The sequence below is a fragment of the Notolabrus celidotus genome, chromosome 11 (genome assembly GCF_009762535.1).
Source record: "Notolabrus celidotus isolate fNotCel1 chromosome 11, fNotCel1.pri, whole genome shotgun sequence".
NCBI classification, from domain to species: Eukaryota; Metazoa; Chordata; class Actinopteri; order Labriformes; family Labridae; genus Notolabrus; species Notolabrus celidotus.
Window position 1 is genome coordinate 34,541,195 of NC_048282.1, and position 15,897 is coordinate 34,557,091.

Here is a 15,897-nt window from a genome sequence, read left to right on the forward strand (position 1 = left end):
CGGGGTGAAGAAAACATAACAACACCGAGAAGAGTCAGAAGATTCAGATCTTATTTTTACACTTTCAGATTGTTTTTTCAGGTAGTTGAACTTCCTGTATTAAGATGTTTTGCCCCTACGTGACTCAGTGAATGAAGAGATTTCACACTAATGTTTTTCTGATGGTATTTCTGTTCTACACGGGCAGATTTCCCACCAATTTTTTTAAGGTATCAGGTATAAATAATTTTAAAGACATGAATGTTTTTTCATTTCAGTGCCATTTAACTCTAGACTGCATCTACCTCAGTTATTGGGGCTACACCTGCCAAGCTTGTGCAGTTTTTAATGACTGGTTTTTACTGTAACTGCCTCATGCATACTACCTGCAAATGTAGTATTCAGTACGTACATCATACTGCAAACTCAATCCATCAATCTTTATTTGTATCACGCCAAATCACAACAAACGTTATCTCAAGATGCTTTTCCAAACAGAGCAGGTCTAGACCGTACTCAATGTTAAATTATTAACAGAGAGCCAACACCACCTTAATCCACCATGAGCATTGCACTTTGCAGTATTTAGCAAGTTACAATGGCAAGGACAAACTTCCTTTAACAGGCAGAAACCTCCAGCAGGACCAGACTCATGTTAGACACACATCTGCTGAGACCGAGCTGGATCTGAAAATACAGATAGAGGAGAATAAGAGAGAGAGTGAGCGGTGATAGTGATGAGACGGGTAGCTGTTGCCGCTGGAGTCCAGCACGTCTGTATCAGCAGGAGGACGTCTACGGCAGCTCAGAGGGACTACGAGACAAGGGAGCTCAGGGACTCCAGAAAGGTCTATGGTTAGTAACTTTAATGGGACAGGAAGAGTTAAAGTAAGTAAGTGATGAAGGGGTTGGGGGGAGGGTGGTGAGATAGGATCCTAGTGTGTCAGTGCGCCAGTTCCCCCGGCAGTCTAAGTCTATAGCAGCATAACGTGGTGTTGGTCCAAGCCTGATCCAGCTCTAACTATAAGCTTTGTCAAAAAGGAAAGTTTGAAGCCTACTCTTAAAAGTGGAGAGGGTGTCTGCCTCCTGGACCCTGACTGGTAGATGATTCCAAAGGGGCCTGATAGCTGAAGGTTCGAACTCCCATACTACTTTTAGAGACTTTAGGTACGACCAGCAGACCTGCAGGCTGAAGGTAGTCTGTAGTATCACTGTTCTGTTGGATCTGTTTTGCAGTTTGCTGGGTCAGGCGTCGCCGGATTAAAGTAAACAACAGCCAAGCTTTTTAGCAAAACCGCTTCTTTAAGCATCACTTATGATTTCAAAAGTGAAGAAGTTGCCTCTGTAATCACTGGATGTTACAAGATTCACCTGTGTTTCTTTGCATCACTTCATTGTAAATGAAACAGACTGTTAACTGCTGGTGAAACTCCAACACAGTAGGTGGCAATAATGGTATTGTGCTGCTAGTGGGCTGGACATACCAGTCATCATACATTCAAAGATGGATCTATGGATAGTGTTGATGACAAAAGTAACCCTATTTGTAAAACTTAAAAAAACCCTCAAAGGGTGCGGACTTAGCCTGATGGATGAGTTGTGCGCCCATGCAGCAGCCGACCGGGGTTCGAGTCCAGCCTGTGGCCTCTTTCCGGCATGTCTTTCCCTCAGTCTCTCCTAGTTTCCTACACTATCCACTGTCCTCTCCTTCATTAAATAAAGGTGTAAAAATGCCCCAAAATATAACTTAATAAAACAAAACACAAGTCATTTTATTGTGTTCTCTAAGATCTACTTCCTAAGCCTGTGTCTGAGGGTCAGACCAAGTGTTAGAAGGATGTGTGGGGTTTTTTGTTAGCAGAAAATATACTTTAAGTTGGTAAAAGTGTTAATAAACATAAAATCAGGCTGAATAATCAGGTATCATTGTCAGTTTTTTCATATCACAGATAGAAAAGGTATCTCAGCGTCAGTTTTTTCCAATAACATGCAGCCACAGTGCACACCGAGGAGATGTTTTGAATTAGAGATGATGGACACAACAATTACGTAGAAGACAGCTATGAAAACAGGCATTTAACAGTTGATCCATTTATCAGACACAAGTCTGCGGTTTACATTAAAGCTCTGCAAATCCACTCATTATATTTGTAGCCATTCCTGATGTTCATCCTCAAAACGTCTGATCAGAACAGTGCCTGTGGGTCATCAATCAGGGAGTAAAAACACTCAGACGCTCCCGTCCTCCTTCGTGGAGATGCTGCCCACATGCCAGTCAGCCAGAGGAATCCTCGGGTTGTGGTCGAGACGAGGGGGGAAGAGGAGCAGACTTGGCGGATCAAGGGGTTTTCAGGCTTGGAGCAGTAGCTGCATTCCTCCATGTCTCTCTGTCTTCCTCTGCTGATGTCTCACTCTATCCTCATCCCTCTCTCCCTCTTGATTTTTCCCCATCTATCTCCATTTCCTGTTCCTGGAGCCCTGATGGGGTTGTCAGACAGGCCTGAGGATGTTTCCCTCATGTCCTGTCCTCAGATGCTGCTCTCTCCTTGCCGGGCCAGACCGAGCCCTCCGTCTCTCCGCAGTGGCCTTATTAATTATTTTTCCAATCCATACAAGTGTTAACAATAATTATAGCTTTAGTGCTAATCTGTTTTTGTGGAGCATGTTGGCTCTGTAGTCTCTGCATCAGTGGTTGTGCTTCCATTCGGATAAAGCATATTTCCCTCGACTGTGACTTGCCAAAGGCTGCCCCTCTTTACCTTCTGTCTGATCACACTTCAGAAGTCTTTGGGACTGATTCACGAAGATTGCACGCCAAAAAGGACAATGATCTACAAACTGTGCTGCAGAGCAAATGGCCTCTGTGTTGTTTCTATATAATCACATGAGCCATTACGCAGTCATTTGGAGTAAAACAGGCACTTTTCTGTAGAAATGGGCCTCATCATCCAAAATAACACCTAATTTACTGACACCAGCGCTAACAGCTCTGCTCAGTTCAAGTGAAAAACTTACCATCTGCTGAGGGCTGCTTTATAAGTGTTGTTATACTCAAACTTTTCAGCGATCCAAACAACAAAATCCACCTGTGGGTGACCTAGAAACAACATATTCTGTACATAAAGTCACTGTCATCCTAAAAATCCATCCATCCATTTTCTTCCGCTTATCTGGGGTCGGGTCGCGGAGGCAACAGTCAAAGCAGATCAACCCAGACCTCCCTCTCACCAGCAACACTTTCCAGCTCCTCCAGGGTACTCCAAAGGCAATCCCAGACCAGGTGGGATATGTAATCCCTCCAATGAGTTCTGGGTCTACCCCGGGGCCTTCTCCCAGTTGGATGTGCCCGGAACACCTCTAAAGGAAGGCGTCCGGGAGGCATCCTTATCAAATGCCTGAACCACCTCAGCTGACTCGGCTCGACTCCGAGCTCCCTCCAGATGTCTGAGCTCCTAACCCTGTCTCTGAGCCCAGACATCCTTCAGAGGAAACTCATATCAGCTGCTTGTATTTGTGGTCTTATTCTTTCTGTCAAGACCCACGGCTCATGACCACAGGTGAGGGTTACTCCCAATTTACACAGGATGCTTTAGCGTCGCGTTACGGCTGCGCCACGCACGCCACAGCCAATACGTTCCCATTCTAGTCAATGCTCTAGTGTCCACAGGGCGCGCTGCGGTGCGTCCCAGCTCTGTCTCTGTAGCGTGCCTGACAATCTACACAGAAAAGAACGACCTGGACAGGAAGTCAGGCACGAGGATCACATGCAACATCCACCAATTTCAAAATAAAACACCATATATGGACTCCTGACCGTTTAAAGATCGTATAGATCAGAAATACTCATCGATTATGGATGTAAGATACAACAAGCCATATATCAGTGATCCATGTGGACTACAACAGGCCTTTAAGATGATCACTGTGTCAGAAGGTAACAGGACAACAAAATTCAACTCATCTAAACCTGCAAAATCAAAACTTTATAGTTCTGCAGCATACTCAGTGAGGATTAAAGCACAAAAGTAATGGAATACTCTCCAAATGAGCAGAAGTTCAAACACAGAAAGGCTCTGTAACCTGTTGTTTGTATGTGGTCGTTGCTATGCTGGACCCAGCGGATCCTGCCTGCTCTGAGCTGGCCCTACGCTCCAAACACACGTCCTGTGTAGCAGGGCGCAAGCCGTCGAACACGCTGTGCAGCCGTAACGCAACGCGCCGCATCCTGTGTAAATTGGGGGTTAGAACATGGATGGACTGGTAGCACCAATCCGCCTGTCGATCTCATGCCCCGGGATTCTTAAACTCCCTCACTGGATTATAAAAATCAGAGGTTGAATCAGTCTGGAGCTCTCTAAGGCTCAAACCTTGCACATAGGAGTCGTTTCATTACACACAACTGCTTTTTGCACACTTGCTCCAGGAAGTAAGCTGAATATGAACTGTGTCACATCCGTCATCAATCATCTCCACCAATGGTAATAACTTTCCCCTTCATTCAGCTCTTCATATATTTGAATAGAAATAGCTTCGTCAGGATGAGAGCACAGAGGGCAGATCTGCACAGCATAAAGTGGAGATGCAAACCTGGACCAATCTGCAAAGAGTTACCTTGTGTGAACCTTGTGGGCGATTTCGGCCCTGAATATCATTAGAGCAATTTTCTTTGAGAATAAACATTGAGATGGAGCAGATAGTGGGGGTAAAAGAGGCACAGTTCTCAGCAGCTGCTATCAATTCTTAGTGATTTCTTCAGGGAACATGATAATAAACAACTCTTTACTTTTTGTCTCTTAATGTTTAGGGATGAAAAGCTTTTATATTCTTAACTGTTTGTTTTGAGAAGAAAGTTGGTTGCACATGTTCCTTATCGTAACACAATTATTTATGTGAGGATGCTACTTCTCAGAATCAGGCAATTTCACCCTCGACTGCGTATTTTATTTGGCAGGGTTGAACAACCTTCTTGTGTTTCTGTTTGCATCCAAAAGTGCTCCCATGCCAAAGTATCAGCCTCTTTCTTTGGAACAGAGGGAACCACTTTGCCACAGCCAGTGTGACTTCGGCCACTTGAACTTGTTGCTCCACAGTTTTTTAAGGTGACGGAGATTTGTTTTTACTCCACCTGAAGCTGTGTGTGTGCTGCCATTGTTTTGTTTTCTTCATTGCACAACCTTCAGAAAAAAGTGTTTAATATTATTTAGGACAGAAACAGTGAAGTTGTGTCTCTAAAGTAACAAACTGGGACACTTTAGAGGAGTTGATTATAATGATGTACATCCTTGTTAGAAGTGGGAATTGCTAAGATTTTATCAATGTCAATGCCTTTTTCAATTCTGCTTATCAATCCAATTCCTTATCAATTCTCCTAACGATTGCTGAGTATTTTTTTGAGGAGAAAAAATAAGTTCTACACAGTCTTTCGCACCAAAAGGAACAATTTTATTTTTCAAAATTATGTCTGCACAAGACTGAACATGAACATATTCAACTTGAATTTGGAGAGGAAAAACGTTTTTCCTCCAGGGGTCATCACGGAGGTATTTTAGGGGAGAACAGGGTTGGTTGTCGCTCTTTTTACTGTTTTGATAATTGCTTATCATCAAAACATCTTTCAATCGTCATTCCTACATTAAATTGAAGCTTAAGGTGTTGGCTTGAAATGTGCATCCCTCTCATTTTTCAACTCATTGTAACACAGAGGCAATTAACTATCAAAGACACTCTGACACATAGTGTGTGTGACAACCAACCCCATCATGGGGTTGGTTGTCACACACTATGGGGTTGGTTGTCACACACTATGGGGTTGGTTGTCACACACTATGGGTTGGTTGTCACACACTATGGGGATGGTCGTCACACACTATGGGAATGGTTGTCACACACTATGGGAATGGTTGTCACACACTATGGGGTTAGTTGTCACACACTAAGGGGTTGGTTGACACACTATGGGGTTGGTTGTCACAGTATGGGGTTAGTTGTCACACACTATGGGGTTGGTTGTCACACACTATGGGGATGGTTGTCACACACTATGGGGATGGTTGTCACACACTATGGGGTTGGTTGTCACACACTATGGGGTTGGTTGTCACACACTATGGGGATGGTTGTCACACACTATGGGGTTGGTTGTCACCCACTCTGGGGTTGGTTGTCACACACTATGGGGTTGGTTGTCACACACTATGGGGATAGTTGTCAAACACTATGGGGTTGGTTGTCACACTCTATGGGGTTGGTTGTCACACACTATGGGGTTGGTTGTCAAACACTATGGGGATGGTTGTCAAACACTATGGGGTTGGTTATCACACTCTATGGGGATGGTTGTCTAACACTATGGGGTTGGTTGTCACACACTATGGGGTTGGTTGTCAAACACTATGGGGATGGTTGTCACACTCTATGGGGATGGTTGTCAAACACTATGGGGTTGGTTGTCAAACACTATGGGGATGGTTGTCACACTATGGGGTTAGTTGTCACACTATGGGGTTGGTTGTCAAACACTATGGGGATGGTTGTCACACACTATGGGGATGGTTGTCTAACACTATGGGGTTGGTTGTCACAGTATGGGGTTAGTTGTCACACACTATGGGGTTGGTTGTCACACACTATGGGGTTGGTTGTCACCCACTCTGGGGTTGGTTGTCACACACTATGGGGTTGGTTGTCACACACTATGGGGATAGTTGTCAAACACTATGGGGTTGGTTGTCACACTCTATGGGGTTGGTTGTCACACACTATGGGGTTGGTTGTCAAACACTATGGGGATGGTTGTCAAACACTATGGGGTTGGTTATCACACTCTATGGGGATGGTTGTCTAACACTATGGGGTTGGTTGTCACACACTATGGGGTTGGTTGTCAAACACTATGGGGATGGTTGTCACACTCTATGGGGATGGTTGTCAAACACTATGGGGTTGGTTGTCAAACACTATGGGGATGGTTGTCACACTATGGGGTTAGTTGTCACACTATGGGGTTGGTTGTCAAACACTATGGGGATGGTTGTCAAACACTATGGGGATGGTTGTCAAACACTATGGGGATGGTTGTCACACTATGGGGTTAGTTGTCAAACACTATGGGGTTAGTTGTCACACTATGGGGTTGGTTGTCAAACACTATGGGGTTAGTTGTCACACTATGGGGTTGGTTGTCACACACTATGGGGTTGGTTGTCACACACTATGGGGTTGGTTGTCACACACTATGGGGATGGTCGTCACACTATGGGGTTGGTTGTCAAACACTATGGGGTTAGTTGTCACACTATGGGGTTAGTTGTCACACTATGGGGTTGGTTGTCAAACACTATGGGGTTAGTTGTCACACTATGGGGTTGGTTGTCACACTATGGGGTTAGTTGTCACACTATGGGGTTGGTTGTCACACTATGGGGTTGGTTGTCAAACACTATGGGGTTAGTTGTCACACTATGGGGTTGGTTGTCACACTATGGGGTTAGTTGTCACACTATGGGGTTGGTTGTCAAACACTATGGGGTTAGTTGTCACACTATGGGGTTGGTTGTCACACACTATGGGGTTGGTTGTCACACACTATGGGGATGGTCGTCACACACTATGGCAACCAACCCCGTTCTCCTCTACCCGCTCTCGGTACCTCATTTTCGGCCGCGTGAGTCCGGATGTGGTCCCTGCAGCCTGGAGGAAAATACTTTGAATTTGGAGAGGAAAAACGCTTTTCCCTTGGGGGTCATCACGGAGGTATTTTACCCGCTCTCGATGCCTCATTTTCGGCTAAGGCCCTCGAGCCTGAGGGAAAGCATCCTGACTCCGAAAGGGGAGAGGTAGGCGGGGGTTCGCCTCCCAGACACGAACATGTTCACATGGAACCCTTCTCCAGGACGTGACGTGACGTGACGTTTTGCTGGGAAATGAATTGTTAAGAAGAATCTATAACATTTGAGGTGTACAATTCCGATGGAATTGATCAATTGTAACCGGTTCTGAGTCGGTTCCGGTTTTGGACTCCCACCCCTAATACTTGTGACTACTACCTGAAACAAAAAGCAGAAAAGAGTTTACCTGTGATCATAATGAAGAAAGTATTCAGTCAGTGTTTCCCTGAAGAGACAATAGGAGCATAATATCATTAACCTCCTCCTCCTCTGTCTGTCGTTCAGTGCTCTGTTTGTACATTAGTGGAGGTGCAGCTTTAAAGACAGATACAATCTGTGGTAATTATATCTGAGTCATTCCCTGATCTTATCCCAAAGTTGGCCCACCACTTATTTCTGTTGGCATGGTGAGACCTGGAGAAAGAGTCACACACTGTACATGCAGACAGATGAAGAGAGAGAGAAAACACATCTTCACTCAGAGATGAGAAGCAGATACTGACAGATCTCCAAAACACACTCGGTCGTACGCGAACACCGCTAAAGGAATACAGTAACCTGCTTTGGAGCGCTGGTTGTCAAAACACACTTCACTTGGACGATGAGTAACCTGCTGCTGGCTTTCTTCTTCATGGGTTTGGGGCGGTTGACAGAGTTGAGGTTGAATTTCTCCTCATGGTGGAGTGATCTGCTCGGAACTGTAAAGGGCACAGCTTGACATTTAGATTTTATTTTGGTGCCTTTTTCAACCATTTTTTAAAAACCAGAGTCTCCAGAGGATCAATTCATGTATTTATTGATGACCTGGCGTTACTTACAAGCTAATAGCTCTGATTCATGTCTGCTCAGAGCAGTGGCATGGATATTAACTTAAAATGTTATTCAGGGAGGAAAAATGGTGGGAAAGAGCTTACTAAGACTCTCATCTTCTCACAAAGTAGAGTTAGTGGGGAGCCAACCAAGCGGCAACCTCCGGTCTAAAAATATGAGTCCAATGCGGAAGGGCTAAAAACTGCAGTTCCTCAAGTGTCCACTTGAGGCTGGCTCCAGAAGTACCTGAAACCATATACACAGCAATTCAAAAAAGCTGATCTTTACAGCAGAAATAAACATGTTTACAGCCTGGTTCAAAAGACGATTGTAGTCTGGACAGCTCATTTCTCTATCGGCTCACACTGTACGGGTTATTAAGATTACAAGTTTTCCATAACAAGAGGCACAGCTGACTTGATTGACAGGCGGGAACACTGTAGCTGTTGGCGAGGAGGCTCAAAGCCCGCCTCTTTACGTCACAATCGCTCGAGAGAAGTTATGTTGAGTTCAGCATTTCCAATATGGCTCCTGCCGCCAATTGGCCTCTAAACAGTGCTTCAGAAACAGAAGGGTGACATCACGGATACTACGTCCATTATTTATACAGTGGATGGGTGTGCCCCATGTACAGAGGACTACAGCTCTCATTGCAGTGGTCACGGGTTGGACTCCAGTCCAATCTTGAGCTACAAAATGCCCCAAAAATATAAGTTAAAAACAAAAAAAGTGCAGTTGGAGGATATTTTAGAAATGTTGAGGAATTAAAAACAACATCCATTTCTTTCCAGTGATGACTTCCTCTCTTTAAAAGTGTTACACATCAATTCTGAGGGTCAGGTTCAGGTTACTTTATTTGTACCCGTGGGTAAACTTGTTTTGCAGCCAGTGAGATGTTAGGTCAATACAAAATTACAAGATATACTTCAGACAGAACAATCTACTTAATGTGCAAAACATACAAAAAATATCCTAAAAACTAATCTAACACTAAAAATGGTAAAATGAATAGACATGATAAAATGATAAAATGATAAAAGTGCTAAAGGTTCCATTTTAAAAAGCATATCAGAAAACAGTCAACCAATAAAAACAATGTAATCACATGAATAAATAAGACAATCTGGGCTCAAGTCATAAGATTGGAGGCTGACTGTGTGGGAAAATAAAAGCTATTGCTTGTTCAGCTCAGTAACAGCAGCAGGAACAAAGCTTTTCTTGTGACGCTGTGTCCTGCACCTTGGGACTAAAAACCGTCGTCCAGAGTGAAGAAGCTGGAAATCACTGTGCAGAGGGTGTGAGGCATTATTTAAAATAGAGGTCTGACGACCAAATCCCATTGTACTCTAGAAACACCGACAGAAGCACACCATGTATTTGTGTGAGCATTATGAAGATGTGGGAATTAATTTCATAATTCATCCTGATATTTGAACACAGTTTTTTTTGCACACCAGTGGCGTTGAACCACGGAGCCCCTAAAGGAACTAAAATAATTAGATATGTCCTTGTGCGCACCAGAAACTATCCTGTGCGAAATATTATTGCGTTCTCATGAGAAACTTTCTTGAGAGCACGAAAAGGTATAACGTGCTCATGTGAAATAAACTTGGTATCCCATTGGGAAAACACACTTCAGCGAGGCAGAATGTACATTTTTGGTTCCGTTCTGAGACAATAAAGCAGTAATATCCTTATAGTGAAGCCCAAGGTTGAAATAAAGCTCAACTAACTCCTGTACTGTCATTTTTAGATCGAAACTGGAAGACAGTGATGCACTGGTTGATCTCCAGTGCGCACTTGGTACCTTGTGCACACGGGAAACTTTCACATGAGTACGCAATAATATCTTGTGATCTCAAGAAATTTTTCACGTGAGCACGGGTTAGTTTCTGGTGCGCATAGGAACATATCAAATAATTTTTTTCTGCCCATGTCACTGTAGGGGCCACCATATTGAACATCTGATTAAAAATGCAACATCTGGTTTAACATGAGCGTTTGTGTCTCTGCAGGATTACCCCAAGAACAGACACCCAGGATGGAGCCGAGGATCGGTAGCGTACCACGCTGGTGAGATTTCAAGCCCTCCTTTCTCTCACTCTCCCACTCTCTGTCAGTTAGTCTCTTGTTGTCTTGTGATTTTTCACTGTGCCTGCCTTCTCAAGACATTCAATAAGTGTACAGGATAATGAATAGTGAGTGGGTTGTTGCACCGATTGGACAGGGTGAGCAGGAACACAAAGCGCAGAGGTCTTGTCTCACCCTGAAGGATCCTTCCACCAGAACAACCTTATCACTCTAAATGATCCCGCTTATTACTCAACTACTGACTTCATAGATCAATGATTCTAGTCTAGTAACGGCTAACTCTGCAGCTTTACTTAGCTGCTATGACTCTCATCAAACTGAACATTTTCACTAATGGTGAGCAGAGTCACAGGAATCAGCCCCTGATTGAGTTTAAATTTATCATCTCTGGACACTTTACTCACATCTCATCCTAACTAGCTCACTTCATGCACCATCCTCAGTTCTCTAGATCTCTCTATCATCGGCATCTTACTTGTTACAACTCTGCAAACAAAGTGCTGTCCATCATTACGCCTTTAAACTTGAGCATTGCAACCTGAACTCATAAAACCAGTACATTATCTATGGGTGCATTGTCATCTTGGAGAGATCACACGCACCAGCATGGAAATTGGGGCTGCGCAGTTCATCTATATTGCAATATGAGCACTCCCAATAAACACATTGAAACACATTTAAAATTGTTTCATTTGCACAAGCAATGCCTTCTCACTTTGCATGTGTACATTTTAAACATTAGATGAAGGCCTGTGTGTAAATAAGGGCTGTGATTTGGAACCGTTGTGATGCAGATCTCAGATACGGCTCAAATATCCATCAGATCCCCTCGGGTTATTTTGTGCCGATTCAACGTTCACAACAGCAGTTAGAGAAAATGTGAGCTGTAGCTTATGCACCATTAATTTCTGTTTTGTTTTATCACACTTCAAATCATGATTGGGGTAATAAACAGTGTAATCCCACATCTCATAATCCAAGCATGTCATGCAGGCCTAATGGATGTTTCATCACTGAGGAAAACTTGTAGAAACTCTTTCCCTCTGACTAGGGATGCACCGATCTGATCCTGGCATCTGATATTGGCTAGATCGGACTCAAAAAGCTAGATCGGATATCAGTGACAAGGGGCCGATATATAGTGCCGATCCATACGGCAGATCTATTCATCTCAGTTCTATGCTTTTCTGTGTTTACACCAGCCATGTGCGTCTCCTACGTCATCAGCGTCGGCCGGTCTGTGCATTTTTGCCCGGTGGAGCATGATGGAGGATAACTACAGAGACTCTGCAGTTTAGCTGCATGTCACGCTTCTTTTGCTAACAACTCTGCTGGAAGCTCGCAACATGTGCAGCGGTAATGTTTCAACGGATGGCGGTTGCACTGAAAAAAATATAATGGAAGCCCAAAGGAGGAAGGTCAGCTGTAGCGTACTGCAAAAAAGCAAGAACCCTTCTATTAATGGATTCGAAGTAGGGATGTACATTTTAAGTATTTTTCGTGATCGATTTTTGGAAATGTTAACGATCAATTATTGATTAATTGATAAAAAAAACATTATTATTCTTACGTCAAAAACAATGCCACATAGGTTGTTTTCCCCTTAAATTTTATTTTCTACAGCAACAAAATGCAAATAACTGACGGGATTGAATACGGGCACACGTTTGACACTCAGAATATCAACGATCAGGCTCATTAAAATATTCTCCGCGGACATAATCTTATAAAGTGAAGGCTCATAATACTAACAGAAAAGTACTTCAGACTCACAGTGTCCAGTTTTCTGTCTACTCGTTCTTATTGAGAAAAATAAACATGTGTATTCGGTCAGGTGTCAGCCGGGAGCGCAACCGGCTCATAATCAGTCCCGCTGGAGAAAAGCCCAGACGGCTCTGATGTTTCTGCTCTGTAGCGTACCAGAATTTCCCACCTGTCTGTTGCCTTCGTATCCAAAGGTGGTAAATATCCTGTTTAAAGCTGTCAACCTTCGTGTCCGTGTTGTTGTTGGCAGCAGTTTTGTATTGATCCTCTTTTAAAAGAGGAGACCTGACGCACAGCCATTAATCGATAATCGATTAATTGTGGTCATCCCTAATTCAAAGTGTGAAAGAACTGACAGGTTATTGGATTTAATTGTTCTGACAAAGTCAGAAAAGACTGAAGTTGCCAAAACATGATTCTATCCTCACATTAAGGAATAGAGATTGTCAAATCAATACCGGGATCAGATCAGCTAGTATCGGTATCGGCAGATACCAAAACCCAGGTATCGGTATCGATAAAAAGTAGGATTGGTGCATCCCTACCTCTGACGGGAGAAGAGCCACAGCATCCCCTCACTGAAGGCCTCTGATTTGACCTTGAATCTTGTACCTGTCTGTATCATCAGTTGCCTGTTTGGCTGTCAGTGGGTGTTTGTAAAATCTAAACATATCGCACCATCTTCTTTTCCATGGTATTTTCTTCCTCAGAGAGGAAGTCGTGTATTTATTTACTCTCTAAGTTTGGAATCCCCCCCCTGAATGAAATAAATAAATCTGATCTACTTCCTCTAAAGCATCCTTCTGCTGCCTTTTAGATGGAAACATCACAGAGCACCGTCTCTGCAGGATGTTAAGGTGCCTGGCACAAACAGAGATCAAGGAGGTTTGCCAAGAGATAAAACAGACAGTGGCAGCATCAGAAAGAGGAGAAGGATCGTATCTTCCTCGCTCTCTCGCTCTCCTGTTCCGTGGGAGTTTGATTATCTCTCGAAGCAATGAACCAAAAACACACAAGACACAAAAAACAGAGTTTAGATATCTTTATCTTCCTTTGAGTCCACCTACTCACACGTTTGTTGACGACAGGCTCGTGAACATTATCCATACAGGCATCTACAAAAGCTCCCTGTGCAGGCTGCAGCCCCCCTCCCCCCCTCGCTATCAGTGCGAAGAGATTAGCTATCAAACTCTGCTGCCGTGATACGAGGCTGGCGGCAGTGAGGTAGGTGGTTGTTATTACAGCATACGAGCAACAGTAGGTAGCCCAGTTCTTAATCTGAGGATCGCCTGTCACAGTCAAGATCTTGTTAGTCTTATCTGGTGGCATTATTTTGGTCTGAAGCATCCCATTGTTGAAGGATGTCAGCTGCTCTCCGTCCAACTAATTCACACGCCACAGATGTCGCTTTCTGGCGTCTGTTTTTCCACAAAATCAAAGTGTTAGATTTTATTTTTGGACTGAGGTTTATCCACTTTCCTCCAACTGACCTCCGAATCTATCAAAACACATTTTCTTGTTCACTCTGCACATTCCAGCCGTGTTTCCAAATGATGTGTACACTCCTGAATCCCTATATCCCTTTGCAGATTCCACTTATACTTAGGACACTTTAATAATAATAACAGTTGATGCTGTACGTCCTGCCGGGGGCTTGTGGATGATGCCTCGCTGCTGAGTGACGGACGGGGGCCGCTCATTCACAGGGGCTCACCATGCCAGTCCCAGAGGTCTCGCGCTGCGGTGCGCCTGGTTTTGGCCACTGTGCGTCGGACGCCACAGAAATGTGCACGCCCCAGCACAGCTCCCATTAATCTTATTTGTTAGAGACTAAAATGATGTATGCGGTTTTTCCACGCTGTGCAGATGAGGTCTGCCTTCCCATGCTTGGGTTAAGGTGCCGGCTCTGATCCAGCTACTTAAAATCAACAGCCGGGGCCTCTTCTTCACGTCTCTCCCCTCCATCCTTCACGCAGATTTTCTACCGAGCAGTTCAGGAACCTCAAGAATGTCATGCAGCGAGCAATCTTTGGCAGAGTGACAGGAGCTTAATGTATAGACAGTATTATATACCTCGGGTCACACGACCACAGCAGAAATTGCTCAAAGAAGCTCTGACTTCGGCTTTGTTACCTTGGTGTTCTGGCTCAGTGCGAGGCAGGACTGCTGCAGAAGGTGTTTGTGTGTCACGTGGTAGCTCTGTTGATTAACTTTAACGGTCAGTCTTTGTGTGCGACCTCAGTTTCTCTCGGAGCACGTGTCTGCCAGGATACTCTTGGCAGGCCTGGGCTTCGTATAGACTGTTTAAACTCATTGTTATGTTTTTATGGAGCTGTTCTCCAGAGCACTCGGGGTGTTGGTAAGGTTTTTATCATTAGCTTCAAAGAAAACAGTGACTGCAGATTTATACTTTGCAGCCTGGAGGTAAATACATAAATTACCTAACGATCCAACGCAGCATTCCTCGTTTCTTTCTTTCTTTCTGCTGCGACTCCTCAGTCCGACCATTTCTATCACTCTGATTTACAGTGCGTTGTATTGGGCACACGACCAGTGTTGACCTGGATCACATGTTACGTGTATTATGAACTTTAAGCGCTGTGATTTTACTCCAGATATATTCCAGTTCTACACACAGCTGGCTGTCAACCGTATCGCTGCTCCTTGTATAGCTTGTATAGTTTGAGAGTTCTTTGGCCGACGCTGGTGTTACCGCGAGTGTTTGTGTTGGGAGCCGGCCCTGTGTGGACCTCTATCCTGCGCGTTGGCTCGGGCCCCGGCTCCGCAAGTTAATGGTCCGTGGGGCACTGGCGGGGGCCCCTGTTGGGCCCCTGTGGGTCCTATCAGAAGCAACCAGCCATCCAACCAGTGAGTGCTCCTCTGTAAGCCTCATTAACGCCGTCACCCCCCCATCTGTGACTCACACGTGCGATGACTCAACACCCTCAGCTCAAGGTTGCCGCCATCCACCGCCCCGAGATAACAGGCCTTCAGTCTAAGTTCTGGTTATCAGTGACAGGGTCTAATCTGATCCCAGCTCAGGTTCTACAAAAACAATTATTCAACACCAACATGTTAGGAAGGGGGTGAGATTACTGTCTTACCTAATGGGACAAAAATGGATGACGACTTCCACAAAGAGATCCAGATAAGAGAATTTATCTCTGTGTGGTTTGAGCTTCTTCCCAGACCGTGAGTCCAAACTGTGGTCAGATCGTTGTTTTGTTTTTGGATTAGTCACTTAAGGATGTACAGTGGTGCAGTGGGTGTTGTTGCCTCACTGTAAGTTGCTGGTTCAAATCCAAGCAGGTAGTTTTCATGTTCTCCCTGTGCATGCATGGTTTTCTTTAGGTATCCGACTTCCTCC

General features: G+C 44.4%; 1 protein-coding gene across 1 annotated transcript in view; it reads left to right on the forward strand.

Moving 5' to 3' along the window:
- Positions 1-15,897, forward strand: part of spryd3 (SPRY domain containing 3) — a 100,381-nt gene that overhangs the window by 57,671 nt on the left and 26,813 nt on the right. The window contains exon 8 of the mRNA XM_034695786.1: positions 10,691-10,748. Within this exon, the coding sequence (XP_034551677.1) occupies positions 10,691-10,748 (58 nt within the window). The remainder of the gene's footprint in view (positions 1-10,690; positions 10,749-15,897) is intronic.